General features: G+C 38.3%; 1 protein-coding gene across 12 annotated transcripts in view; it reads left to right on the forward strand.

The window, feature by feature from the left end:
- Nucleotides 1-27,463, forward strand: part of LOC109449436 (multiple epidermal growth factor-like domains protein 6) — a 731,002-nt gene that overhangs the window by 78,652 nt on the left and 624,887 nt on the right. For 5 of the 12 annotated variants that reach the window (XM_074327498.1, XM_019735706.2, XM_074327499.1 and 2 more), the window contains 2 exons: nucleotides 12,839-13,153; nucleotides 16,118-16,295. In XM_074327498.1, coding sequence (XP_074183599.1) covers nucleotides 16,267-16,295 — 29 coding nt within the window. In that variant the 5' untranslated portion in view covers nucleotides 12,839-13,153; nucleotides 16,118-16,266. Of the gene's footprint in view, nucleotides 1-12,838; nucleotides 13,154-16,117; nucleotides 16,296-16,714; nucleotides 17,091-27,463 lie in introns of those variants that run through there. The other 7 variants (XR_012494689.1, XM_074327507.1, XM_074327516.1 and 4 more) reach the window with 3 other exon arrangements.

Genomic DNA, 27,463 nt, shown 5'->3' on the forward strand with positions numbered 1-27,463 from the left:
TACTTATCCCTTCACTTGTCCTTCCTTGTACCCAAGTTCTAGTATTTCAGCTCCTCAAGATTCTAACTTGGTCTTTAAGACATCTCTCATATATTACACTATTGTAATAAGGGTTGCTCAGCATGTTGCTTGTTAATAAAGGACATCTGCATTTGTTTTAATGCTTATTTAAAAAGAAATTGGGATTTAGTGCTTGTTGGCACTAATGGAATCAATGGTACTTTAATATGTGTTAATGGCACTTCAGTTCCGTTAACAGCAGAAAACAGTGAGGTTATTAACCAAACACACTGTTGCTCCAAATGAAAGAGAAAGTATATGGAATGTAGAAAAGGCAAAGATGATAGGTGATTTTGCTAGTGTGAGGTCATTTAAACTTAAATGAAATATATACATTTTTCTCCTTTGCCATATTTTAATTCAAAGGGCAAACAAAATTGTAATGGCAGATGTCATTAAAGCTATCATGCATCTTATAAAAAACAAAGGGAAAAAAAAGCATGCTTAATGCTCCTCCTTGTGAAATTTCGATGAGATGCTGACTGTTAGCTGCTAGCTTTAGGAAAGGATTTTTCCTCCCCATTGATATAAATATCTTCAAAATGCCTAGAGATTAAGAGGGAGGTAAAGGAAGATGTGTTCTAAAAAGAACAGAGAAGGGCAATACTGGAATAGGCCTTCGTTCATCATATTAAACTCAACAAAGTAGGAAGACAAGTTAGTGGTTGAAGCCTTGACTTATATACCTTGATTTTAGACCACCAAGCCTCCCTTTGCCTTGTACCTGCATAAAGTTTCATCTTTTAGTGCTCATTTCTGGATACATTCATTATATCTGGTGGCAGATTTTGTAATTTAGGCACTGCTTGTTGGTAAGTCAGAGACTAGCAATAATATTATAAGAAAGAAAGACATAATTACCTTCCGAATGAAAGAACTATTCTTCCATTTGATATCTATATCAAAATGATCCTAAATATTTCCTACTATGACTAATCCTTAGATTTTAAATGTCTGGTGGAGATTAGTCAAGCACTTTGAATTAATAAAGAATATATTTAACTTTTGGACTATTTTGTGTAATTACTGGAAAATAATCTATTCTGTTGATCTTTCCTTAACATTCACGTTATTTTTCTTTGGGATGGAATAATAGACTTAAATTATTAGCTGAAAAAAAAAGTCTCTTGAGTTCTCATACAACTGATTTTAAACTTGTTTATTACCCTAAAAGAATCTTCTCTAAAATATAACCTTTTACAAATCTTGTATGGAATGGATAACTTGGGGCGTTTTTGGACTACAGGGTGATCAGTGATGGAATGTTTAAAAGAGTAGATTAGAAATCAGAAAACTTAAGATATTATCTCAGCTCAACACATCATGTTCTCAGATATCTTGCACTGATGAGTTGTTAAAAAGCCCAATAAATCAATTTTAAGGAAGTGATTTGTACTTTGAGAAGAAAGGTTTTATATCAATATAAAGCATTAATACAATTTGCTTAGAGTGCCATTGCCTGAAATCTGGGGGTAAATGCAGTACTCTGTGTTGCTAGTGTCTAGTTACATAAAACACACTGGGATTATACTGTCAATTTAATAACTATGCAGGGCTTTTCTGAATGCACCCTCTAACAGAGAACGCAAAACAGTGAGATCAATGAACTATTAGAAATCACTCTGCATGTGGGCAACATTTCTGTCTGTATCATCCTTCCTAGTTCCTTAAAGGAACATTTTCCTATCTTGAATTTCAACCTGTTATATTTACTTTCACATCACAAAGACAAATATATTGTTTAAATTTTCTCTTTTTTTAAGAATGGAAAATTAAAATCAGTGGTCGTGAATGTTTCACAAAGGGGGGCAATGATTTCACTGTGATTGCCAGACATGAGTCAAATAACAATGAATGAAGTCAATAACACTGGAGCTTCAATCCAGAAAGAATGGACTGCCTAGAAGGCAAGTTTATATATAACACAATTTCTGCCACAAGACCATAGCTATTTTCAAATCTTTTAAAATGTATTTCAGGTAGCATTCTTAGCACTTTAATGTGGGGCCATTTTCTTCAATGTTCTCTTCAGGGCGAATAGCTATCATCCTACAAAATGAGAATTCAGGCCACACGTCAAACTTTCAAGGAGGTACATTGGAGGTGATAATGCCCAAAAGATAAATTGGAAAGATACCATAGGTATTAGCTTGTGTAAATGCTGCTTTCAATTTGTGTAGCTGCCACTGTAGTGCTTTCAGAACAAGATAATGAATTAAATGTAATTCTTGGCTGTCCCCTGAAGTCCTAATAAGGACCAAATAGCTGGATTCAAACTGATTTGAAACCTATCCTGCAGCCACTCCATAGATGCCTCACTTTCATTCTATAATTGGGCCAAGACAGGCTTTAATATAGCTTAATTTCTACCCTCTTTAAAGCACTGACAAGAATGGCTCTTGAATTATAGCAAAAGGTCATGTGTTTTCTTGCTTATGAAGGACTCACCAAATACCAAGACTGCTATCCTATTCTCATTTCTTAAGTGGGATGGTGTTTGTATTTTTGCCAAAAGAAGCATAGCTATTATGCATGTTTCTTTTTTTTTTTTTTGCCTGTTAACCAAGGTGATAATGACAGTACAAGTCAGCGCTTTTGTTAAAGAGTTTTCTAGGTTGGCCTTCAGAAAACTTTAGTTTTAATTAAAACAATTCAATCATTCAACATGACCTTACCCAATATAGTCTGGTACTTTGAATGATATAAATAAGTATAATAGACATTTTCCATCTTAAGGCGCTTAAAATAAATTTGTTCAGAGGAAGTGGACAATAAAATTAGAATACTTGGATGTTAATTTGTAACAATCAACTCAGTTTTTATCATATGAAATTCATTTTAAGTGGACAGACCCTGCTGCGTATTTTTGTTTGTTTGTTTGGCTTCCCAATATTAGTTATCATTAGGAGTGCATTGGGAAAGGATTTACCGTGAGGAAAAATTATGAGGGCAAGTTAAGAAGAGCTTATCTTCCTTTGGAATATGCAAGCTGATATTTTCTAAATTCAATTTGTATTTTAATTCATGCTTTGCAGGGCTTTCCCAAAATTGATTCATCCAACCAGTAAATCAAAAAGGATTCATTAAAATGTTTCCCTGTGAGGCACTGTTTATAAAAAGTTAAACAGATAGTATCATTTAGGTCTGAATGCTGTACAGGGAGAGCAAGTCCGCAGAGTCAATGTTTTCTGGAGGAAGAAGCACAGTGACTCAGAACTCCCTCATCCACAACCAAATGGTCAGAGCAATCTCTCTCCATGAGGACTTCCAGGTTATTGCTCTGCCTTTGCTTAAAGCTCTTGTTGACCCTGAGGACCACAGGGTTCAATTTCTCTGCCTGATCTTTCACCTCTAACTGCACTGAAACTTGCCCTCTTGAGTGCATCTATACCAGACTCTAGGTTCTACCTGTTTCTTGTCACTGTTTCCAGGGTTGTTCCAGCTAATGGCCCAGGCTCTCAGTGGGATTTCCAGTATACATATTTCTGTATGGCAAGTTTCTCTCACTTTATACTACAGCTTCTCATGCTTTCAAACTCTCTCTCTATATATATATCACTCTTCAAAGTGCAAGGTGAGCCTTTGAGACTTGCAAAGTTTAGACTCTGGAGCGTGGTCTTGAATGGATGAAGGTCTTTTGATCACTGACAATAGCTAGTGGTCCCAACGAGTTGTTCTGAACTGCTACCAACCACAGCATAGGGGGTCCAGTTCCTGTATCTTTTCAGAGGGGAAAGGAAAGCTGGGTCCTAACCGTTTGTCGGAGGGTCTGGCAGGGTCTTGTTTGTGTGGCTTCTGTGGAATAGTGTAAAACAGATAGCTTTCTTTCTATTGAAGTTCTTACAACCAAATACTCACGATAATATAAATCCAGAGCTTTTCTGGATTTAAAGAAAAGGAGTAATCTTGAAAGAAAATTCTTGCTTCTGGCAGAACAGGGTAAAAAAAGCAGTGAGATCTAAACAGTGGTGAATTTATTATTTTATTCAACCAGAGGGAAGATAAAGAATTCATATATAACTAACAATTTTCTTAAAGCCTAGTTTTATTTATTCACTTTTTAAAAGTTTCTACTTAGTCTTTACTTGTGGTATGGGACATTTCATTTAAAAATATGTTAAATTAAATGTTCCCTGTTGGAAAAAAAAAAATGAATGCTTTAGCACTAATGAAAGGCATGCTGTAGAATACAAGTTGGCAGAGATGGAAGCCAGGCAACGGCGAGTTGGTTAGGAGAACTGAGGTCAAACATCAGATTTTGCACATAGTCTTGAGAGTGGGGCCACATTAGGCAATAAATAGGAATTCACACAAGGAAGCATGAAGAGTCCCAGAGGGAGATTTGGGAGACTAAAATCAAGGGCCAGAGCTGAGTTAATCATCCAATGGGAATTCAGGCATCATGAAAAAAAATAGGGCTCTCAGGCAAGGTTGCTTCTAAAGTTTTACTGAATGGATTTCTTCAGTATCAGCTAGATTTTACTGGTCCAATCTAATTTGTAAACAGATAAACCAGTGGTGTCTTCAGGGTAGCTCAGGCTTCTGATACAATCACTCTGACAAAATTTCATTATATGAAGATACTTAAAGAAATAAGCACATAAAAACTAGTCAGATAAGTCCATATATCTAAAAGACATTCTGTTTCTCATGATCTATTCATCACATGTAAGAAAGAATCCTTTCAACTAGAAAACATCATTTTATATCGGATATCCACTCCAAAGTGAGAACATACTATATCTTTTATGCTTCCCTCTTACATTACCCAACGAATAGCAAATAAAGCCATGTGCAAAGGTTTTGGGAGAGTCCCCAGTGAAGGCTACTGTGAAGACAAATGGTTAATGTCTGCTCTCCCAGCTGCTCAGTTAATTACTGTAATAGAAAACATCTTGAGGGAAAACACTGCATACAGTTACTAGCAATTAACCCACAACTCTAAAAATCACAATTCTTACTAATAATAGAACATTGCCCAGCCAGCCTAATTATAATTTCCACACAAGAGTCCTGTATTTTCAGAAAATGTAAAATCTTGTAGGTTACTACTGTTTAAAATGAGAATGGGAAACTGGGATGATGAAAATTACATTGAAAAATGCAAAATGCAGTAGATAAAAACAGAGGGGGCATACTTTATGTGGTAATAGACCAACTCCCAGACATGCAAACAATGCAGATACACCAGCCAAAATAACTTTTCTCTGTGTGTTTGCTACAATAGAGGGCTGTGTGGTATTAATGGTTGATGGTACTAAAGTGGTGAACAAGGTAGGATAGAATAATGCAAGGCTGGAGAAATCCATGAAATAAAATAAACAGATGTGGTATTCCTTTGTTTATCTTTGCATCATGGAATCTCTTAGCTATAACAGTCTTGATGCTCAAATGCTTTTCCTCCCATTTGGATATGTTTCTTCTGCTGTTTCCCATGCTGCTGACTTTGCCCAATGACTACTGGTCTTTTAGCTTTCTAAAACATACTAATTTTATACTTGGCTCAAAATCTTAACACTTGCATTACTTTTGCCTGGAATATTGGTCCCTCAAATTTGGCATGACTAGCTCCTTCTAAGAATTCAGATATCTGCTTAGATTCAGGAAAGGCCTGATAATACTACAAAACATCCTGCCTCTTATTTCTCCTTCTATCCTATAACATTCTTTTATTTTTCCATACATATACCACTGTATAATAGAATAGCTTATTCTGCTATTTTTTAATTTTTATCGTATTAGGCTGTATTTATTGACTTCCTTCCTGTTTTGAATCTATTAAACTCCTACTCCACAAACCTTCCTTTCCTTTAGTCTCTCAGTAGTTATATCACAAATCTGCATCAATATTTATATTATTTTATAGATTGCATATTGTTTTCAGCTAAATCAAATAATGTCTTAGGATATTTCTTTCTCATATGAACTTTGTTTTTTTCTACAGTTAATCATTTTCCTGTGTTGTTCTTTTTTTCTCATTTATTGGTAATTGCCTCCCTAAATGCTCTAATGCCTAGAAATAGTTTCTATGTCTCTCAAATGCATTAAATGACCTGCTCCCCCCACCCCTTATCTTCCAGAGATTCTCATTCTAAACCCCTACTTACTCCCAGCAGGCAGGATGCTTTTTAGTTTTGGCTCGCAGCCTGGGTTTAAACATTTCTTTTACTATCTTCCTGCAAATTCCCTTTGCCTCTCAAGTGTCAAAGCCCCTATTTTCTGATTTTCTTATTTTCCTATCTTATTTCACTTACTCATTTTCCTGAGATGTTTCCTCCAGTAAGTTCCAAAAAAGGATATGTGAGGAGTAGTCAATTTTTTTGAGTTTTTGCATTTCTGAAAATGTCTTTCTCTTATACTTGATTGATAGTTCAGCTAAGTATGGAAATCTAGGTTGAAAAGTATTTCCCTCAAAGCTTTCAGGTTATTGCTTTCCTATTTTATATCAATTGGTGTTTCTTTTCAGAAGTCCAATGTTGTTTTGAATGATGTGCTTTGTATGTGTGCTATCTCTGTCCCTGCTGTTCTGAAATTCATGATCATGTGCATCACTGTGACTTGTTGTTGCCCTAGGAACTCTGTGGCCCTGTTCCATCGAAAGATTGATGTCTTTTGGTTCTTAGGTTATTTCTTTGATACTTTCCTCACCTTTGTTTATTTTATTTTCCCCTCTTTCTGATGCTCTGGATTAATCCACTAATTTTATTTACTTTTCTTTTCCAGTTTCTCTCTCTCTCTTCCTCTCTTTCTGGGAGATTTCCTTGACTTATATTTAACCCTTCTATTGCATTTTTTTTTTCATTGAAGTTTATCCTGTGTTTAATTTCAGGAAGCTACTTCTCATTTCTGAGTGTTCGTTTTTCAGAATAATACTTTTTTTGTGTGTTATGAATGTAATATATTCTGTTTCTGGGATAATTATAATTTTAGGGCAAGGGAACGTTTTTCTTTTCTTTCAAAATCACTTTATCTTTTTTTTTTTTTCCGTTTGTAGGTCTCTGTATGCTAGAAGCTTTCTTAATATCTGGTGAGACTCAGCTTATTATGTTTAAGAATAAACACTACAGAGATTATTAGAAGGAAGCTCTGTCTTTGTGGGTGGAAATAGTCAAATAGTAGACCTTACTGGAAGGCTATCAAATCACTGGTGTTTTCATTGGGGTCTCTGGAGAATGATCTTCCAGCTACCTGCATGGTGTGAGATACACACTTTGATAAAGGTTTTCTGGGTACCAGAAGTGAGAGGGTTTGTGAGGGGCCCTCAGGTCTTCCTGTGGACTTTCACCTAATGGTCTTGTGTTCAGCCCTTGACTCACCCTGTTTTTCACTGCATGAAGGCTAGATCCTAGCAGTCCAGTTTTTCCAGGAAACACATCGCCTGTCTCTTGAGGGGCATAAGAATAAAGGAATATCAGGGAATCTACTACTTTACTTATTTCACAATCAGATCCCTCATTTTAGGCTCACACGTTACCCACTCCTTCTAGGTGTCTTCAAGTACTGTTTCTGGGCATTCTGTCTGGGAAACTGGCTCCCTTCTCCTCTCTCAAGCACTGCCTTGAGCAGGCACCATTCTTGTAAGTTTTGTGACTTCTATCTTCCAACGTGGTTAAGAATCCTGTATCAGGCTTCTATCTTCCAAACTCTTCTTAAAATTGTAGGCTGATTATTGTCTCCTTTCTCGTCTGCCTTGGTGAATAGTATCTTGAAACGTTTCTTTACTCTTTATTTAATGAGGTTTTCAGAGGGAGAAGAGATAAAGTATTTTGATCAATTTGCTGTGTTAAAATGGAACATTCTCTATGTCTTTTTTCCCCAAGACTCAACATCTATTTTTTAAATAATTTGCTATAGTTATCTAAAATAGTGGCTTTTAAAACTTTAGTGTACATCAGAATCACTTGAAGGGCTTGTTAAAACAGTTTGGTGTGTCCCACCCACAGACTGATCCAGTGGGTAGGTGATGGGCCTGATAATTACTTCTAACAGTGTCACAAGAAATGTGGCTGTCACTGGTTTGGGAATGTCAATTTCTATATATGACCTTTTAGTTTAATTAACCCTGATTCTATTCTTGTAGAACCACAGATGTGTGCCTGCTGAACTTCTACTCATCCTTTATGACCCACCTCATATACATCCTCTGGAAGACTTTTCTGACTGTATAGAAAGTACATCCTGCCCCAAAGTAACCCCTGCTTCCTCTACATTTTATTCCTATTTCTCGTGTTATACTAATCATAGTAGACAAGTCAGATGTCTGAGTCCCCTAGGAAAAAATTCTTTAACCATTTAGCACCTGTCTTCTTATTTTAGATTCTTCTTCCTCCTCCTCCATATTTCCTTCTCCTCCACTTCTCATCTTCCTCCTCTTACTCTTTCTCCTGATCCTCCTTTTTAAAACTTCTATTTTCTCATCCGTTGCCTGACATATAGAGGCATGATCAACTGAACTAAAGTTATATTACCATATGCAATCAATACATAGGATATAATTGGAGAATAGTTTCTCTCAGAAATTGTGACTGTCTTAATTTATTTATCAGTGTGTCATGTAACCAATGGCAGGTGCTTTCTTGAAATCAGGCATGCAGATTATAGCAGCTTTACTCAAAGCAGCCATTCTGTGAAGTCTTTATTACCTGGTCCCACAGATGATAAGGAGCTTACCACAGAAGGAAAATCAATGGACTGCTTACTTTATTGAGAAAGTCATGCGAAGGGAAAAAAAAAATGTCAGCAGAACTAAATAGTGTGCCTAGTGATGTAGGCTTCTTTCATTCTGACATTTTCATCTCATCTCATCAGGGACAAGTGTTAAATACTTTGCTGTTTGGCACTGGTTTGCAAACTACACTTTTCAAAAAAATGGGGATATAATTTGCATACCAGAAAACTCACACTTATAAAGTTTACAATTCAGTGCTTTTTTGTATATTCACAAAGTTGTATAACCATCACTATTACCTAATTCCAGAACATTTTCATCACCACAAAAAAACAACAACCCTGTGCCCATTAACAGTCACTCCTCATTTCCCCTTCTCTCCCAGCACCTACTACTTTACTATTTTTAAAATCTCTATGGATTTATCTGTTTTGTATCTTTCATATAAATGGAATCATAAATCAACACATGGCCTTTTGTGTAGGCTTCTTTCCTTTAGCATAAGGTTTTCAAGGTTCATCCATGTTGTAGAATGTATCAGTACTTCATTCCTTTTTACAGTTGAATAATAGTGTATTGTATGGATGTACCACATTTTGTTTATCTATTCATCAACTGAGGGACATTTAGGTTGTTTTCACTTTTTGGCTTTTATAAATAATGCTGTTATGAATATTCTTGTACATGTTTTTGTGTGTCCATATTTTCCATTCTCTTGCAGTGGAATTACTGGGTCATATATTAACCATATGCTTAACATTTAGAGGAACTGTCAATTTATTTTCCAACATGGCTGCACTATTTTACGTTGCTATCATCAATATGTGAGGGTTCTAATTTCTCCACATCATTGTCAACACTGGTTATTATCATTCTAATAGATGTGAAATTGTGGTTTTGAATCGCATTTCCCTAGTGGTTAATGATATTGAACATCTTTTCATGTGCTTATTGGCTATTTATATATCTTCCTGTAGAAAAGTTTATTCAAACCATTTTCCCACTTTTAAATTGTTGAATTGTAAGCATTCTTTATATATGCTGGTTACTAGTCCCTTATCAGATATATGATCTGCAAGTATTTTATCCCATTCTGTGGGTAGTCTTTGCACTTTCTTGATAGTGTGCTGACTACACTTTGGATACCACTGCTCCATAGCTATGAAAGCTGAAGCTACCTGTCTCATACTGCATAAAACATATAAAGCTATAGAAAATATTCCAGGTTCAAATGTGCACTATATATGTATGTAAATGTAGGATAATAAACTTTCAGGGTCACTAGCTTTTGGCTGGTGATTTGGGGCCTTAACTGCAATTTGGACTTAACCTTACAAAGAATGGCTGACAATGCTTCCTGTCTCCTCCTCCTCCTCCTCCTCCTCCTCCTCCTCCTCCTCCTCCTCCTCCTCCTCCTTCTTCTTCTTCTTCTTCTTCTTCTTCTTCTTCTTCTTCTTCTTCTTCTTCTTTTCCTTCCTATCTTCTTAGGTGGGCTTATAATGTGCAACCATACTGGGTTTGATAATTTTTCCTTAGGTGGATACTTTTATTTATTAATACTGAGGTTCATCAGGCATTAATTTGGATACTTATCCACTTTTATGAAATTCTCTTTTGATTTATCCATATTGGGTTGGAAAAGAAATGGAAAACTCTAAATTACAAAAATTGTTTTTAATCTTTCCTGGATTCAAATGCTTATTTTACAAAAGGTAAGCTAATGACACATTATCAGTTATCTGTTGCAGTCGTATCCTAGATAACTAGGTCCATTATCAAACACATATCAAGCTGTATTGCTCCATTTGTACTTCTTTATGATCATATCTATTCAAGATTCATAGCACAGTTACTTGTAGAGACATTGATAGTGGCTGTTTGGATTTGGTGAGTTACCCAAGGTATTCAGATACAAAAAATCGAATTCAGAATAAAAGTTGCCAGGGAATAAATTTTGGTATTTATTTTTTCCTCTTTGGCAGACAAGACTCAGAAAAAGTGGGACTTACTCAAATAATAGTGAGTAAACTTTGTGTATTCCATAACAAGCTTTAAGAAACTACAAGTAGCCAAACAATCTTGAAAGAGAGCAAAGTTGGAGGCCTCACATGTCTTGATTTCAAACATGCTTCAAAGCAGCAGTAATCAAAATGGTGTGGTATTGGCAAAAAGACAGGTATATAGACCAATGGAATAGAATAGGCAACCCAGAAATAAACTCTTGTATATATGGACAAACAATTTTAATAAGGGTGTCATGACTACACAATGTGGAAACTGTTGTCTCTTTAATAATTAGTGGTGGGAAAACTGGATATTCACATGCAAAAGATTGAAGTTAGACCCTTACTTTACACCACATACAAAAATCAACTCATAATAAAGACCTAAACATACAACTTAAAACTACAAAAAAACAACACCTAGAAGAAAATATAGGGGGAAATCTTCAGGACATTGGATTTGGCCATGATTTTTTGGAGTTGACACCAAAAACACAGGCAACAAAAATAAAATTAAAAATTAAAATTAAATAGGCAAATGGGACTACATCAAACTTAAGAACTTCTGAATATCAGAGGAAACAAAAGAGTGAAAGGGAACCTATGAAATGGGAGAAAATATTTGCAAATACATATATCTGATAAGGAGTTAATACGTAGAATAAATAAGGAACTTCTACAGCAACAACAGCAAAAATAATAATAAATCGACAAAGCATTTAATAGACAATTATCTAAAGAAGATATATAAATGGCCAAAAACTGCATGAAAAGATGCTCACCATCACTCATCACAAGATAAATGCAATTAAAATCACAATGAGATATCACTTCACGCTCAAGATGTCCACTATAAAAAGAATATAAAATAGTAAGTGTTGGCAAGGATGTAGAAACATGGGATCCTATGTGCACTGTTGGAGAGAATATAATGATATAGCCACTATGGAAATCAGTATGGAGGTTTCCTCCGAAATAAAAAAATAGAATTATCATATTATCCAGCAATCCTGTTTCTGGATATATATCCAAAATAATTCAAAGAAGGATTTCAAAGAATATTTGCACACCCATGTTCATTGAAACATTATGCACAATGGCCAAGAGGTAGAAGAAACCCAACTGTCCATTGACAGATGAATGGATAAACAAAATGTGGTGTACACATACAATGGAATATTGTGCAGACTTTAAAAAGAAGGAAATCCTGTTACATGCTACAACATGCATGAACCCTGAGGGCATTATGCTAAGCAAAATAAAACAGTCATAAAAAAACAAATATTGTATTATTCTACTCATGAAATATGTAAAGTAGTCAAAATCATAGAAACAGAAAGTAGAAAGGTATTTGCCAAGGCAAGGCAGAGAGGGGGAGAGGGAATTAGTGTTTGACAGGACTAGAGTTTCAGTTTTGCAAGATGAAAAAGTTCTAGAGATCTATTGTACAACACCGTTGAATATACTTAACACTACTGAACTGCATATTTAAAAATGCTTAAGATAGTAAATTTAATGTTACATGTTTTTTAATACACATACACACACACACACACACAAATTAGTTGTGCAAGGTATAGTTTAAAAAAAAAAGTCAATGATTAGCCCAGTAGCTGGGTTAATCTTTTAATTATGTTCTAATAAATATATATAATACTGGAGTGGGTAATTTTGTTATAACTCACATCTGATTGATCAAGTCTTTATGGCCAATAAGCAGTGCAGTACTGAGAAATTATGTAGATAAATGTACAGATATATAGATTATATACATAAATGTATAAATGTACTGATGTATAAATGTACTGTATAAATGCACTGATGTATAAATCACTATATATATCTTCAAAGTTTTATGCTGAATGTATTATTTTCCTTAAAAAAAAAAAAGAGTGTGTAGGGACAAACACTCTACACTATGGGTGTGTAGGGACAAAATTTAATGGCAGATAAAACCAAAATGAAAAAGTATCCACATCTTGGTGTGACAATCCCAGTTGGCTCCTGTGTGAATTTTGTTCTGTTTTGCCTAGCATCAAGATTTAAATGTGCATGGCTCCTTAGGGCTTGTAGACATTTCTATAATGGCAACTTATTACTCTTTCAGGTGACAGAAGCTGTCCTTTGAAGAACGGCTTTCTGACCTCCGCCTCTTTCAACCCATAACATGTGCCGAATGAAGTGGCTGACTCTCTTTTCCTGTCCCCATACAAACACTAGAAGTTTTTGTCTTCAGACGGAGAGCAGGGCTGAAAAGCTTTGGCAGGAAGGTTTTCAGAGCCTGCCTATTGAACCGCATGGATCAACAATTTCTCAATTAGAACAAGATAGACGAGAAGATAAAGTATGCAGTGACTGTAAAGCTTAAAGCAGCAGCTGAGGAAGATTTTGAGAACATCTGGTCGGATCTATTTCTTTTTAGGTAAATATTCCTTTTTACAATCAGCATACATAAAGCATGAAATTGGCTTACCCCGCCTCCTTCATCCAAGGGGGAAGCTGGTTAGATTTATTACTCCTTTGATGCAGATTTGGAGAGAGTAGGGTGGCATGTGGCATTCCCACTGGAAGTACCCCCAAATCCTTTGGATGCTTCTCAGAGAGAACATTTGTCTGTTATATCAAATCCATTTTTAAGAGCCTGTCCAGCTTGGCATTGTAAAAGATCATTTACAAAAATAAAATCCCATTCATGATGATTGTGTTTTTCCCCCATGAAATTTATGCCTGAGCAGGGGATGCCATCAACACAAAACTTCTCTCTCAATTTTTAAAATTGGTCGTGTATCTGGCTCATTCTCTTCATTTGTTAATTTTTAAATTTCTTTCACTTTAGGCAATAGATGCTGAATTAATTGTTTTAGCTGTACTTAACTTCATTTTGCGTATTTATAGCATCCCAAAATGACCAAACTGCATTGTTCTTTTAATATGCAAGACTATAAATAACAGGTTTCATAATGCTCCCCTGTTGTAGAGATATAGCACAACCAACCAATCAAACCAAGTCACCAATTATTTTTAAATTGTATGAATAGACTGCAAAGGGAGAGTTGAATTAAATTAGGTTTTCCTAGTTCATGGCAAAATTTTAAATTTTTACACTGGAAGAGTATGTTTCATTTAATGATAATTGCTTACATGATATTGTGTTCACATATTAGCCATGCTAGGACAGTTTGAATTCAACCTCACTTTATGAAATAAATACTAATCATATTTAGACTGTCACATCCGAAGTGCTTTAAATGTTTATATAGAATAAATATGCTTTTAAACTAATGTACATAAAAAGAAAATTTTCTAATTTGTGCTTTTCAATTTACTGATTCACTTTCCATATACCTAAGCATCTGTCCTTTCCTAATAAACAATCATGCAATCAGATTATTTATATACATTCCTGCATTTTCCCATTTTTCTTTAGCTCTTACAATAGTTCTGAGATTTGTCTGTAGCTAACACAAAGTTTAGCCTTGCAATAAAGGAGGTCTATTATTTATGCTAGGCTTTGTGTCATATAAAGAAAGAAAATGATTAGAAACTTTTTACACTCTAGCAGGGAATGACAGGTGAAGATAGAGCCTTGTAGAGTTGAAACTAGTCCGGAAGCCAAGAAAAGCTTAGCAAATCACAGGAAATTTCAGGGTACAGTTAATCTCTAATGCCATCTTTACATGTGCTATAAATTTTCATTGAGACAATTAAGATCAAACTGTATTGAAACAACCTGGAGTCTTTAGGTTTCATGCAAAAAACAAACTAGAAATTGAATCAATGGAGGGGATTAATCTTTTCACCTACATTTATTTATACCCAGAAGGGAGAGAAAACAGCCCCTCCTCTACATAGTCAATACACTCAGTTCAGGAGCCAACATTATTTTGAATTATCCAGTTTCCTTTTCTCCCTTTCTTCCCCATCAGTGTCTTGTCTGCTTTTGGTCATTTCACTGTTCACTAGCACCTCACCAAAAGGAGAGGGAAAAGAGTAGGAAGCGAAATTAAGCACCCAGCTTTGTTACTTAATAACAAAGGTGGCAAAAAGCTTTAGGAGAAGTTAAAATTAAGAGGTGCAAATAGATTTCAAAATTATCAATGTGTTTGACCCATGCCAGTCCTGTCATTATCAGAACTAATGAGAGTTAGCCAAGAGATAATGCATGCCTACACTAGGTATCAGCACTGTCCCCAAGTCCATTCCCCCTTGGAATTAGGGAAGGTCTGGTTCACGAACAACCAGTGTTTAGAAAAGGAAGGGAAAGTGAATCCCTCTTTTATGAAATAAGGGGGTTCAAATAATGATTACTATCATGCAAACTGTTGTAAAATTCTATTTGTGAAAGACATTTGTCAAAAGATTAGAGATATCATCTAGTTGTATATTTATGATTTTTCCCCTTATGTTAAACTTCAATTTTAAAAGGTTAAAAAAATAAATAGCTATGTCTAAAGAGAAAACACTGCAAGGTGGTGTGAATTTCAACTGCACAAATCAAGGAGGGCAGAGTCACAGATGCTTAAGAATTCATCCGTGGTGTGGTTCTAGCTCACCCTCAACTTTTTCTTTCTTTTCAGAGAGAAATCCCATATGTTTGCTCCTCAGTTCCTCCTGTATGTGTCCAATTACTTCTTTAGTTGCAAAAAAAGCAGGGGGGGGGGGGAATAGAAGGGAGAACAAAGGCTCAGAAGACAAACTAAGAGCCATATGGTTAATCCAACTACCAGGGGCAAAAGGGAGCCCAAAAGACCTTTGGGGAAGATCATTTTAGGGCTTCTAAGACTGAGGAAATCAGGTGGTACCACTTTAAGTACTATCTGCCTACGAACGAGTCATTGAAGAGCCACTTTGGGTAAGTTTGGGAATCAAAGCAAAAAGTTGTCCCACTGCAGATCGAACCATTTTCTACTGGGTTAAACTGCAGATTATGCCTGAGACGTCCTTGTTGGAGGGCACGATACGCCATAGATTTTTATTTTCACGAAACACTCTCCAGAGGTTTGTGGCCTTCCAGGCAGCAGCTGGCACCGGGCAGAGGCATAGCCTCAGGCCAGAGCTGCTGGCGACTGCCCTGCGCTTGGCTGTGCGTCCTAGGCAGTAGGGCCAGCGCCGCAACTGAAGCTTCCCATTCCGAGCAGACGCTATACCCTTCTGGAAAGGCCTTGGGGGCTTGCAACTGGCTGCTCCTGCGTAAATCTGGGGAAAGAGGAGCTGGTTTGAAGGAAAGGAGGGAGTAGGTTTGTAAAAGAGTTGGCTCCTCCTTATAACTCTGGTGCTGAAAGGGGTGAGATGGTGGCCAAATAAAATGAAGGGAGATTATCCCATTTTGAGTCACGAGGGTTTCTGGATGAACCCATGATGTGTCCTGCAACTGTCGATTTGGCAGGAGATTTGACTCAATCAACTGCCGTTTGGTTCCCACTTCAAACACACCTCCCCCAGTCTGTGTTCTGAAGGACTCCCGAGACCCTCGGTGGAAGCGAGCGGAACCGGAGAATCAAAAGTCAACCTTCTTTTGGTCTCTGCTTGTGGCAGATGCACAGCTGGTTTGGTGTTCTGAGCAGGTTGGTGTACAAGGGGAAAAGTCATTGCTGCTTCGCCTCTTTAGGGGGATTTGTGTGTGTGTGTGTGTGTGTGTGTGTGTGTGTGTGTGTGTGTGTGTGTGTGTTGGGTGGTGGGTGAGTAGGAAGAGGTGGGGAGCAGAGTTAGTCGGAACTATGAGCGAAGCTGCTGATTTTGTATCTCAGCTGCCTCTCCAACCCCGAGGGTCCAGCCCCCGCCGTGCCTTGCTGCTCGGTGGCATCGCTGGGTGGAGGTGAGGGGGTGAGGAGGACACGGGTGTGGGCGACGCCCAGCAGCGCTACGAGCCCTTGGTGGCGGCGGGGCTGTCTCTTTAAGCGCTCTGGAGGGGTCGGGGCGGGAGGGCTGCAAGCGCGTTTCCATGGCACCGAGGCTGCGGGGTTTCGGGGCCGCAGGGCTCGCTTGGTTCCAGTCGCTCCCGGCAGAGCAGGGGCGCGCATCTTGGCGGTCACAGCGCCTCGGGGGCTCGCCGGGCCGCTTCTCCAGCGCTCCCAGTAGTGTGTGATACCCAGTGGGGCCGAGCTGCTGCTGCGCCCTCCGCTGGGAGACGCACCTCGCCAGTCTTGCAAGCCCCGCACTCCAACTTCTGCCCGGCGAGCCCAACTTCTGCGGCGGGCTCGGACTTGCCGAGCGCGAGAGGCGCGCGGCGTGCAGCCTGGGTGGTGGCTGGAGCCTCTCTGCCCGGAGGAGATGACCTGGCGACTGTGGCTCTGGTGCTTCTGTGCCTGGGTGGCCGCTAGCTGGCCGCCAGGCAGCGCCCTACAGCTCCGACCGGACATGTAAGTGGTGCCCGCACACTCCTGGACGCATGGGGGAGAGCAGGCCGGTTGGCGCCTGCTCCCCACCCCTGACCCACTGCCAACGCTGCGGACAGAGCTGTTCCCTCTGGGACGGGATGGAGGGCATGAGCTGTCCAAAGTCTCTGGGTGGGGTCTGCGAGCTGTCCCAGGCGGACTGCAGCGGGAACGCGGTCCCCAGTGTTTCATCGGGTTTGGGGGCTGTGTTTTCCACCTGATTGATACTTTCTCAGCCTGACAAAATTTTCCTCCAGATTTGGTAGTGCGCGTGTGTGCTCTGTGTGTGTGTGTGTGTGTGTGTGTGTTTCAGTTAGTTTTATGTTTGGGGGAGTAATTGGCTAATAATTTGGCTAAATTCCACTTTCTGAAAGGGTTTTAAATGAAAGCATGATGAATAGCGAATTTCTTGACATGTTCTTTCTAGAAACCAGTGAGTTCCTGTACATTTTTTTTTTTTTTTTTTTTTTGAGAAGTATCGTCGAGTCCGAAGGAGTGGATTATTCCACAGGTTTGATGAGAGGCAAGCCCCAGTTCAGACTCATCTGTGGAAGCGAGCTGCTGAGGCGACCAGTATGTTCACGACTAAGTGTGTGGCCACTTAGACGCCTTGTTAGGAAAGAACTAAAGAGTAGAAAGATGACTGAAACGCATCTTTAGAAGATGCGGCCTGGTTTAATTTCCAGATTACAAGTGATGAAGGCAAGGAGATATTAATTCTTGGTCATGGTGTCAAGCATAGTGAGAAGCTCAGGGGAAGTCTGAGTCTTGACTAGATTGCCTGGCTGGAGAAGTTTTCCCTAGATCTGTAGCATCAGGAGGGATCGTTATCCAACTGTCTGCGGGAAGGCAGAGCTACTCTGCTTTTCCTTTCTGCTCTTGAGCAGTTATGAACAGGCACCCGAGTATTTTGAACATTTAAACATCTTGGCTACTTTGCTATTTCTTTGATTTCCTGAAATGTGAATATTTTATAATAGAGAAATGGTTTAGATAAGTGCACAAAGCCATCTATACCTTTCCAGGGCTTTACTTCTCCTTGTAAGAAAATACTCTTTGGGTGTTCACTCCATTTCCATATTTCATCATTCTCATGCGAGATTCAGTTTGCTACCTGGTTACTGCAAATGTCATTAACTATAAATCTTGAGACGTGGCCAGGGTGTTTGTGGCATCACAGAACTTCTTGCCTACACAGTTTGTAAATACATATTTGACAGAAATGCATGGAGTTCTGAGTAGGTGATTTCTTTTGCATTGATAAGATGTGTCTTGTTTATTTTGAGGAGAAAGTTGATTTAGACTTCCTCTCCCATTTATCTCAGAAAACATATCTTGCTTTGGATAGCTTGTGCTTGCATAAACCTTCGTTTCTTAGAAACTGCTTTTTTAGCAAGCTTGCTGGCTAGCCAGCTCTTACCTTTACAAGTGCCCTCATTAAAGTGGACCCTGGGTTGTCTTATTACTTAGCCACAGGGTCGCCCATGCACACAAGATCAAATAATCCCTTTGGGCAGCACTGAGAAATAAGAGAACTATCACATCACTTTTTACATTGCTTAACTGTTTGATCTCAGGTTTCAATATCGATACTTTCGTTGAAAAGAATGGAAGGATGACATTGCATTTTTATTAAAGGACACTGCTACTGGCAGCTCATTTATTCATCAGGTGAGATGAGATTGGATATTAAAATCAATATAAATTCTTGGGTGTTTAATAGAGAGGCTCTTTTGGGAGGAGTTATTGAGATCACTCTGATGACTCTTAGTACTTTCTGAAATCTGGATGGGAAAAAAATCCAATCAAATTTGTATGTAGTCCTCCCTTGTATTAGAATTAATGGTTTCTTCAGCAGGAACCACGTTGGGATTTAGTGGTAAGTTTCTGCAGATGCCTTTGCAATTGTTATAGGTATGTGGAATACAACCATGTATATAGCACTTGGCTTCCACACACCTGCCCATCTATTAAATTAAGGAGAGTTCTTCCTAAGATTTTTATTGACCTCTGAGGTCCATTATCAGTGAGAGCAGGCTTCTAATGAGGTGAGGACCACTAATAGGAACGCATCAACTTACTGACTGGCACTTATAGGTCATTAACACAGTTAAAAGTTTTATGTAGCTGATCTTATACTTCAGCAGATTTTAGAACTAGGGTGACAACTGAAAAGAGGAAGTGATTGTGCAGCTAAATAAAGGTCAGCCTAAATTTAATACATTGTATTTATGGTACATTCCTCCACAGGTAAGCTCATTTCCAAAGGACATTTTATTAATGAAGCAAAAAATGTATAACATATGGATACTCCAACTTTAATGATAATTGATCTGTCTAATGACCTTGTCTTACTACATTTAGGAAACTTTGTATAACTAAGGTTAGACAGATTCATAAAATCAGTAGTCCACAAAGAGTGACTAAGTGCCTACTATGTAAGTTAACATTGAAAATCACAGTTAATACTTCATCTGCTTGAATTTATAGATCAATTTCTCACTACTTTATTATTTCATTTTATCCTAAAAAAAAAAAAAAAAGGCCTATGAGGTAGGCACAATTATCATCCCCACTTATAATGAAGAAAGAAACATAGTAAGGTTAAATTCACACTCCATAAATTCACGAGATTTGGATCCAGATAGTTTGAATTCCAGTGCTGGAATTCTTAACAAATATGGTTCATCTCAGAACATCCGGGCCCAGCTTCTGTTTTAAGACGCTTTTTAAAAATCACTGTCAGGGCTTCTCAATGGGAGTGGGACGGGTACCTTCTACCTAGTAAGTATTAAAAAACCTTGTAGTTGTTTCTTTGAATGTTGTAAAAACTACAAGGTTCTATTGGTATTTGGTGCTGGGTATGGAAGGGGATTGGGATGCTAATTTTATTGCAATGGGAAGATAGTTCCTCACAAAGAAGATCTGATTTCTCTCCTCTTCATTGAGACTCTTCATAAGAAATGATTTTACTCTCTCATGGCTGTAGGTGTTTAAATATGAAAATGACGGACTAGGCTTAAACTGGGAATTGTGGAATGGAGAAAGCTATCGTTAGCAAGTGCATTATGAATTAGAGTGTTGTAACTGGCGATGGCATTTTGATAAAGGGATATTGAAGAGTTTACTTATGTTAATGGTACTCTGCAAATGTTTTCTGAAGGATTAAATAGAAGGAAATAAACTCTACTCCAGATCGTTAAGACATCAAAGGAACATCACTGGCTGTATAACACACTCTATTAAAGTGTATCCTTTGTAATGCTCTCTTGTAAACACTTTCATAATTATTGCATACAACATGATGAAAAGTAGTAAACATAGACGTGTTGCAGATACCATGCAGGCAGAAGTGCATAAAGTCAGATCCAGTATCTTAAGCTCCTGGGACTTGAGATACTTGGGGGGGGGGGGCGGGGGGGGATTCTAAAAAGGTGTGACCACTTTGTGACTCAGCAGTATCCTAAACCAGTTAGGACATCTCACATCCATTCCCTAATGCAGGTACCCAATACAGGTAGTTTGACATATAAATCCAAAATATGCCTAATATTACACTCTTTATCCAACCCAACCATACTCCTAACACACCTATGTTTCATCTCAATCTTCTGTCACTGATATAGGGACTTCTGGTCAGAGTGGTAGAGATTTAGATTTTTGAAGAATTTATACATTTAGAAGTATTAATAGAAAAAGACAAGAAGCTATAATAATCCAGAATTGTGACAGGGATTGACAAAGTTGTTTCTTGTATCGCACACCATGTTGGAATTTGTCTTATTTTGTTTTGGTTTTCTTTTTCATTTTTCTTATGATAAAGCCTGAAATGGATCTAGTTAGAGATGTCTGGGGCTAATAACAGTTCACTTTTAAATGTACAAATGATTTACGCATGGCCTGTGCTCTGTCGTTTACTCGTTAGTATAAGTTAGTTCAAAAATATTTTTCTTTCTTGTGAGATCAGCAACAAAGGAGCAAAAAGTGAACCAGAGGAGGCTGTGGTCATTCCCTGTGGACAAGGCATTAATTTCAGCAGTTTGTGTTGACTAATATCTTTAATCCTAACAACAGTCCTATGAGGTAGACAATACTATTACCTCTATTTTTCAGATGAGGACACTGAGGCAGAAAGAGTTTAAGTAACTTGCCTGAAGCCTCATAGCTGAGAAGTGGTGGGATGGGCTTTGGACCCATTCTGTCCAATTCCAGAGCCCTGTTCCTAATCACTATTCTCTGTGGGAGGCTCTCTGCCTTTGACCTTTCCTTCCTAGACTCTCAAATTACCAGCCTCCCTGGTCTTCCTCTCAGTCTAGGCCTTTTTGTTTATATTCAGCAATAGCTGACTGTCTCCTGTTGTCCCAAGAAGGGCTTATCCTCACCTCTGCCACGTAGTTTTAGCAGTGAACTTCAATCCGTACTTTATGGGTGAAACTGAGATTGTATTGTGTGAACTTTGACAGGTTTCCTGTCCTTGGCTTCTGTATTTTTTTCTGTAGCTTAAATTCTTTCTTCTGTGACTCATGGAGGATAAGCTTCCCATCTTTTTTCAAGGTAATCCCTTCCTTGTATGTTCCAGATCCCATCTTAAAACTTGATCAGTCTTTTCTCTTATTAATTGCCAACTCTTTCCTTTCTACTGTTTGCTTGTTTGTTTGTTGCCCCCTTTTCTCCCCAGTGTATCCGCGTCTCCCTTTCTACGTTTCTCTCTCTATTTCATGTTTTTGGTATGTCTGTGTTTATATGCAGATCTGGCTTGACCTGGCTGCTTCTCTCCTTCACCTTCCATTTCTCAAGAACAGCTCTCTGACACTGCTTCCTTTCTTATCTTTGACAGTTTAACCCATTGCAGTCAGGCCTCTTCTGCTAAAATTCCTTTTCAGAGCCTGAAAATGAAAGTAGCATGTGACATGACTTCCCTTTCCTATTTCCCACTTTTCCACTTCTTCGCTTGTACTGCTCCTTGGTACACTTAGTATCATCTGTAGTTCTCCGTTGGCCCTTGCACTCACCCACCTTCTATCTTTATTACTCTTCCCATTCTTTACACTTTCCCTGTTTTATCTTTCTTTTCACTGACTTCCTGCATATGTTCAATTTGGATGAGACCCAGATGTGTACATCGAAGCCCCAATCTCTTCAGGGTCACAGACTTGCATTTTCAACTATAGATTTATCAGCTCCATGAGTTTCAGACTCAAAATGTTCGTACAGCATCTCTAGTCGTCACTGTGTCCCTCTACATTTTCTCCTCCTTCGGTACTTTGTTCATCTTCCCCTTCCTTTATATTTGAAATGTTGTATCTGTCACTTTTCTCCCAGTTTACTTTGTTATTATGAACTTTAGGTGAGATGATTGTAAAAAGGCCTTTGTATATGACAATTAGATAACTGTGAATTAATATTTATATTCCTATCATTTGCCAAATCCTATAAACACCAGCAATGAAATAACTCTTCAATTAGCTCTTTCCTGTTGCCAACACTCAAGCCCAGCCATGCTATTTTTATTCCTAGACTATTACAAATGTCTCTTGGGTGGTCTTCTCTTTCGTATTCTCCCAATCCTCTTTATTTATATACATATTCAATTTAATTTTCATCAGAGTTGGTTTCTAAAGCAAAGACCTGCTAACATCATTTCCTTTCTTAAAAACTTTGATTATCCATGGAATAAACTTCAGGCATCAGAATATTATTATTAAATAGAATTTATTATATATCATGAACAATTTAAGTATTTTACATATTACAGCTCATTTTAGCCTTACAACAGCCCTACTGGAAGATAATATTAGTGTCTACATTTCATGATGAGGAAATTTGGATCTAGGGAAGTTAAATTGGATCTAGGGAAGGAAATTTGGATCTAGGAAGTTATTTTCAGGCTCTGAAATAATTGCATATAAGAGTATGAAACTCAGGAGAGTTCATAACTGTAAAAGCTAGGACATGAAGCCAGCCTGTTTGGGTCTAGAACCTGTGCTCTTTACTATTATATTCATATTTCTGACAATATTGAATTTTATAAACACTTATTCAGCACTTTTTTAAAAATTTCTCTTTATGGTAGTTCCCTTCTCCTTGTCAACAACTACACAGTGTCTAAGATTTTACTCAACATATAAGGTAGCAAGATAGTCTGCCCCAGTTCATAGGTGCTGACAGAAGACCTGAGATGCCAGGATCACAGACAAAGGACTTTATTGGTCACGCCATTGCTGGTGGCATGAGAAGCATGTCTGTACTGGCTTCCTTGGCCCCTCCCTTACCCCATCCCAAGTTCCTCATGCAAACAATGAGGAACAGCCCAAATGTATGCTGTGCACACAGTGGGCTTAGGTCACAGCTGAGGAACCCAGGGCTTAAAAAAATCTCCAATCTTATAAGGGGGCTGCTAGCAAACCAGCCCAACTTTTGCCATTAGAGGAAGACATTTATCATTATCCTGCTAGGAAACAACTCTGCTTTCAGCCCTTGCAGGAGATACTCTCTATCTCTTCCAAGGCTGTTTGCTATGCAAACATCCTTCCAGAACAAAAGCCATCAAGCTTCTGCACACAATACGTAGAAATGCAAGAACCCTTGAAGACTTGGCTCCCAACGTCCCTAACATTTTCCTTCCCAATTTCAGCAGCATGGGCTTTGCTAAACCTTAAATCCAGTTTTGTTCTCTTTTGTTGAATCTAGCCCTGGATTTTGCCATTCTATTTCAATAAGTGAGAAGGCTCTGGAACTAGATGAACACAGAGGTTTAGTAAGCTGACCCAAGGGGCTGTGTTCGAATCCCAAATATCTATTTTTTCTCCATTGCAACTGAAATGAAATCACTAATCCAGTTGCTTAATATGCGGCCGGTTTCTTTTCTTACTACTTTGATTCAACAAATATGTATTCAATGTCAAATACTTTGCTAGGCTTTAGGGACACTGAGAGGATAAGGAGCTCCTCTGTCTGTGAGCAACTCATAGATCTGTGGGAAGATCAATGAACAGACCAGAGCCTACCAGAAGAAGCTGGCAGAGATGGGACATGTAACCTAACTGGAGGGAAGAAAGAAGCCAAGGCCTCAGAGTAGGTTTCCAAGAGTTTATTTTTTGAAACTACTTTTTTGAGTAGAGGTTAGATGGGTGGTAAAGGTGGTGATGGTGGTGGTGGTGGCTTCCAGTTGGTGAGAAGAGCATGTGCGAAAAGTGGGAGGCAAGGTCTGCCCTTTAGGAAAACTGTAAATCATTTTCTTAATGATATGTTTGGTGGGAAGAATATGAAAGGGGCCACAGTAGAAGATGAACTTAGGGCAGGTCAGAGGGAATACTCAGGAAGGTTCTTGCATATCAAGTTGAGAACTTTGGACTTTGCAGTGGACCAATGAGGATCCAGAAAGTGACTAACTGAAAGCAAAGGGGTGACGTCATCAGACTTGTTTTTTGAATGATGAATGGGCTGGGGAGGGAAGAAGCCAGAGCAGGGAGCCCAATTAAGAGGTTCTCTCAGTAGGAAAGGGAGAAGTGGTGTGAGTCTAATAAATAAAGGAAATAGTGGTGGTAATAAAAGGAAGGAACAAAGCTGAAGTTTGAAGAGCAGGATGAGTTGATGAATGAGTGGAAATGAGGGAGTGAGAGAGAAAGAAGACTTGAGAGTGATCTCTGTGTAATGGAGAACACACAGGAAAAGGAGGAGAAGGGTGAGTTCAGCAGTGACCATTGGGCACTACGTATCTGTGGGATCAGATGGAGATATTCTGGAGAGGCTCCACATAAGGGTCTGAGGCCAGGAGAGTGGTCTGGGCTAGAGCTATATTTGGATGTTAATGTGGCAGGAGACAAGTATATATATATAAAAAGTGAGAAGAAAAGATTATCAAAGAAGAAAGCCTGGAAAACTTTAATACATGAGAAGAGGAAAGATGAGAAAGAACCTAAAGAGTAGATTTAGAAACTGCCTAAGAAGAAGGAAACAGGGAGTGGTAAATACTATGGAAGGCCTCAAGAAAGTTAAATGAAGTAGGAATGTGGAAAGTGGACAATGTCGCTACTGAAAAAATAATTGACTTAGAGTCACCTAAACAGACCTGATAGAAGAACCTTGTTCTAGTTGAGAACTCAAACCTAATAGCCATCACTTTTGGTTAAGTGAAAATAAGTGGAACTACCTATTGAACGGCTGCAGGTGTTGGCGGTCTGCGATCTTGTAGGACTAAACACTTACTACATATTTGCCATCGTTTTCGGCCTCATTATTCCCATCACCAGAAGTGACAGGAGAAAGGACTGCCTGCTATACTACTCCAGAAGAATTAGTTACAGATGGGGCACAATTTCAGATCAACTCACAATCATTAAGACATTTTTCTTGGTTCTGTGGCGATTGTAAAGATGGATAAGATAGAGTCTCCACCCCCAATGAGAATTTAATCAAATACTGTATTTTTTGTTGTAGAATAGTTAGGTACCATAAAGGACTTAGACCAAAGTATTACTGTAATTTAAAAGGAAGGAGAAACCAAATTCATGAGAGGAAATCATGGAAAGCTTCATGGAAGTGGTGGCATTTGAAGATGAGGTAGGATTGGGAGCAGAAGAGCATTCATTACAGGAAGACAGCAGAGCACGGCAAAGCCTTGGAGGCAGAATATCTTCTGGGTATGATATACACTGTGTTAACTGGTGTTGCCATCATTGTCCCCATGTACTTGCAGTTCTACCCTCACCAGGATACCTCAGGGTCCCCAAATGCACTCTACACTTTCCTGCTGTGGGGCCTTGCTCTCAAATGAATGAATTCCCTGCTTCCTCTGTCTATTCCAGGCCAATCTTAAAGATCCAACATGAAAGTTATCTATTTCACAAATACTTCCAGGTCCCTCAGATAGGATTAATTGCATGTTTCTCTGTCTCAGCAGTCTAACTGACATTTTAATTTGACACAGATATCTAGAGATCTCTAGTTCTTTTAGCGAAATCTATTTGATAACCATATGATAGTGGTGAGGACACATTTGGAATTAATAAGGTGTTTCCAGATAACTCTTTGTAATATCAGCTCCTTGGACATAAATTGTGTGGCTTGTCAACACGTGATCTGGGAAATGTTTACTGTCACTCTTCAGTGGATGCTCTTCAGTGGTGTTTAATGTTCCTCCTCACTGATATCGTTAATTAAGAATTGACAGTAATTCCGAGCTTTAGTGGATTTTGCTCTTGAGGGAAGAGGTAATCCCAGCAGACTTGAGGTTTGGTTTCTCTGAATTATTAAGAACACTGTTTTCATGGTTTAGTTTAGTGGATTCTGACCAGGACAAAGGTAACCTAAGTATGAATAGTTTTTCCTTTCTGGAGCTCAACACACTAATATTCATTCACAGTACTTTGACTATGAAGGGTTTGGCTTATAGATAAAAGTGATATGTGATAATAAAATAAGAGTCAAATTGCATTGCTTCTTTATTTATTGTGGAGTTTAAACAAATTTTGGTTATCCCAGCTTACGAAGTCCAAAAGATAAGAAACTGTTCTCAGCATGAATAAACCGGGAATATATCTTGACATCAAAAATTTATTTTCCAATGCATTTCACGGTTTATTCATGCTGAGAACCACTTCTTATCTTTTGAACTTTTGAACTCCCCCTGTATCAGGAGGAGTAAAAATGAACACAGGTTTCCTTTTAATGTACTGGTATACCATATGTAAAATAAAACAAGTGAAAACCCAAGACACAGCAATGCACATTGGCCAATTATGTGATAACAGAATAGTATTTGTATTATGCTTTAGGCATGTTATATACAATACCGAAATGAATTTTGAAATAGGAAACACAATAGGCAGCAGGCTTTAAGAAGGATGCCTTACATCTCTTGTAAAACACATTTTGCTTGAATTCAACCGACAGTAACAAGTCAGGGCCAGGAAACAACCCAGTCAGCATTCTCCTACTTTCATAAATCTATTTACAGTAGAAGCCCCATTAACATTTTAATTGTTTCACAGCTAAAGTTGCTCTCCGTGCCACTGTTAAAGGGCTCAGGTTCATTAAAATTTAAGGGACCAGGGAGTTCATAGTCTACTCTAATGACCTAAGAAAGGTTGTAAAGGCTCTAAATATATTTTTGGCTCACCAAGCAACTGAGGGATTCTTTATAATGGTTAAGTATGCTCCCAGGTAAGTTGTTGCATTACCCCATTTCAGTTCTACCAGAAAACTCTCCCTCTGTTCCCTTATCTAATTCCTAGAGTCTCCTAAAGTCCCATTGAGCATTTTCTGCCAACTTTTATTTAGATGCCCATGTTAATTCTATTGCTAGATTTTAATTTCATTGAGGTCAAAGTATGAGCCCCGTAATCGCGAATTAAAAC

The sequence above is a fragment of the Rhinolophus sinicus genome, linkage group LG01 (assembly GCF_036562045.2).
Source record: "Rhinolophus sinicus isolate RSC01 linkage group LG01, ASM3656204v1, whole genome shotgun sequence".
Classification (NCBI taxonomy): domain Eukaryota; kingdom Metazoa; phylum Chordata; class Mammalia; order Chiroptera; family Rhinolophidae; genus Rhinolophus; species Rhinolophus sinicus.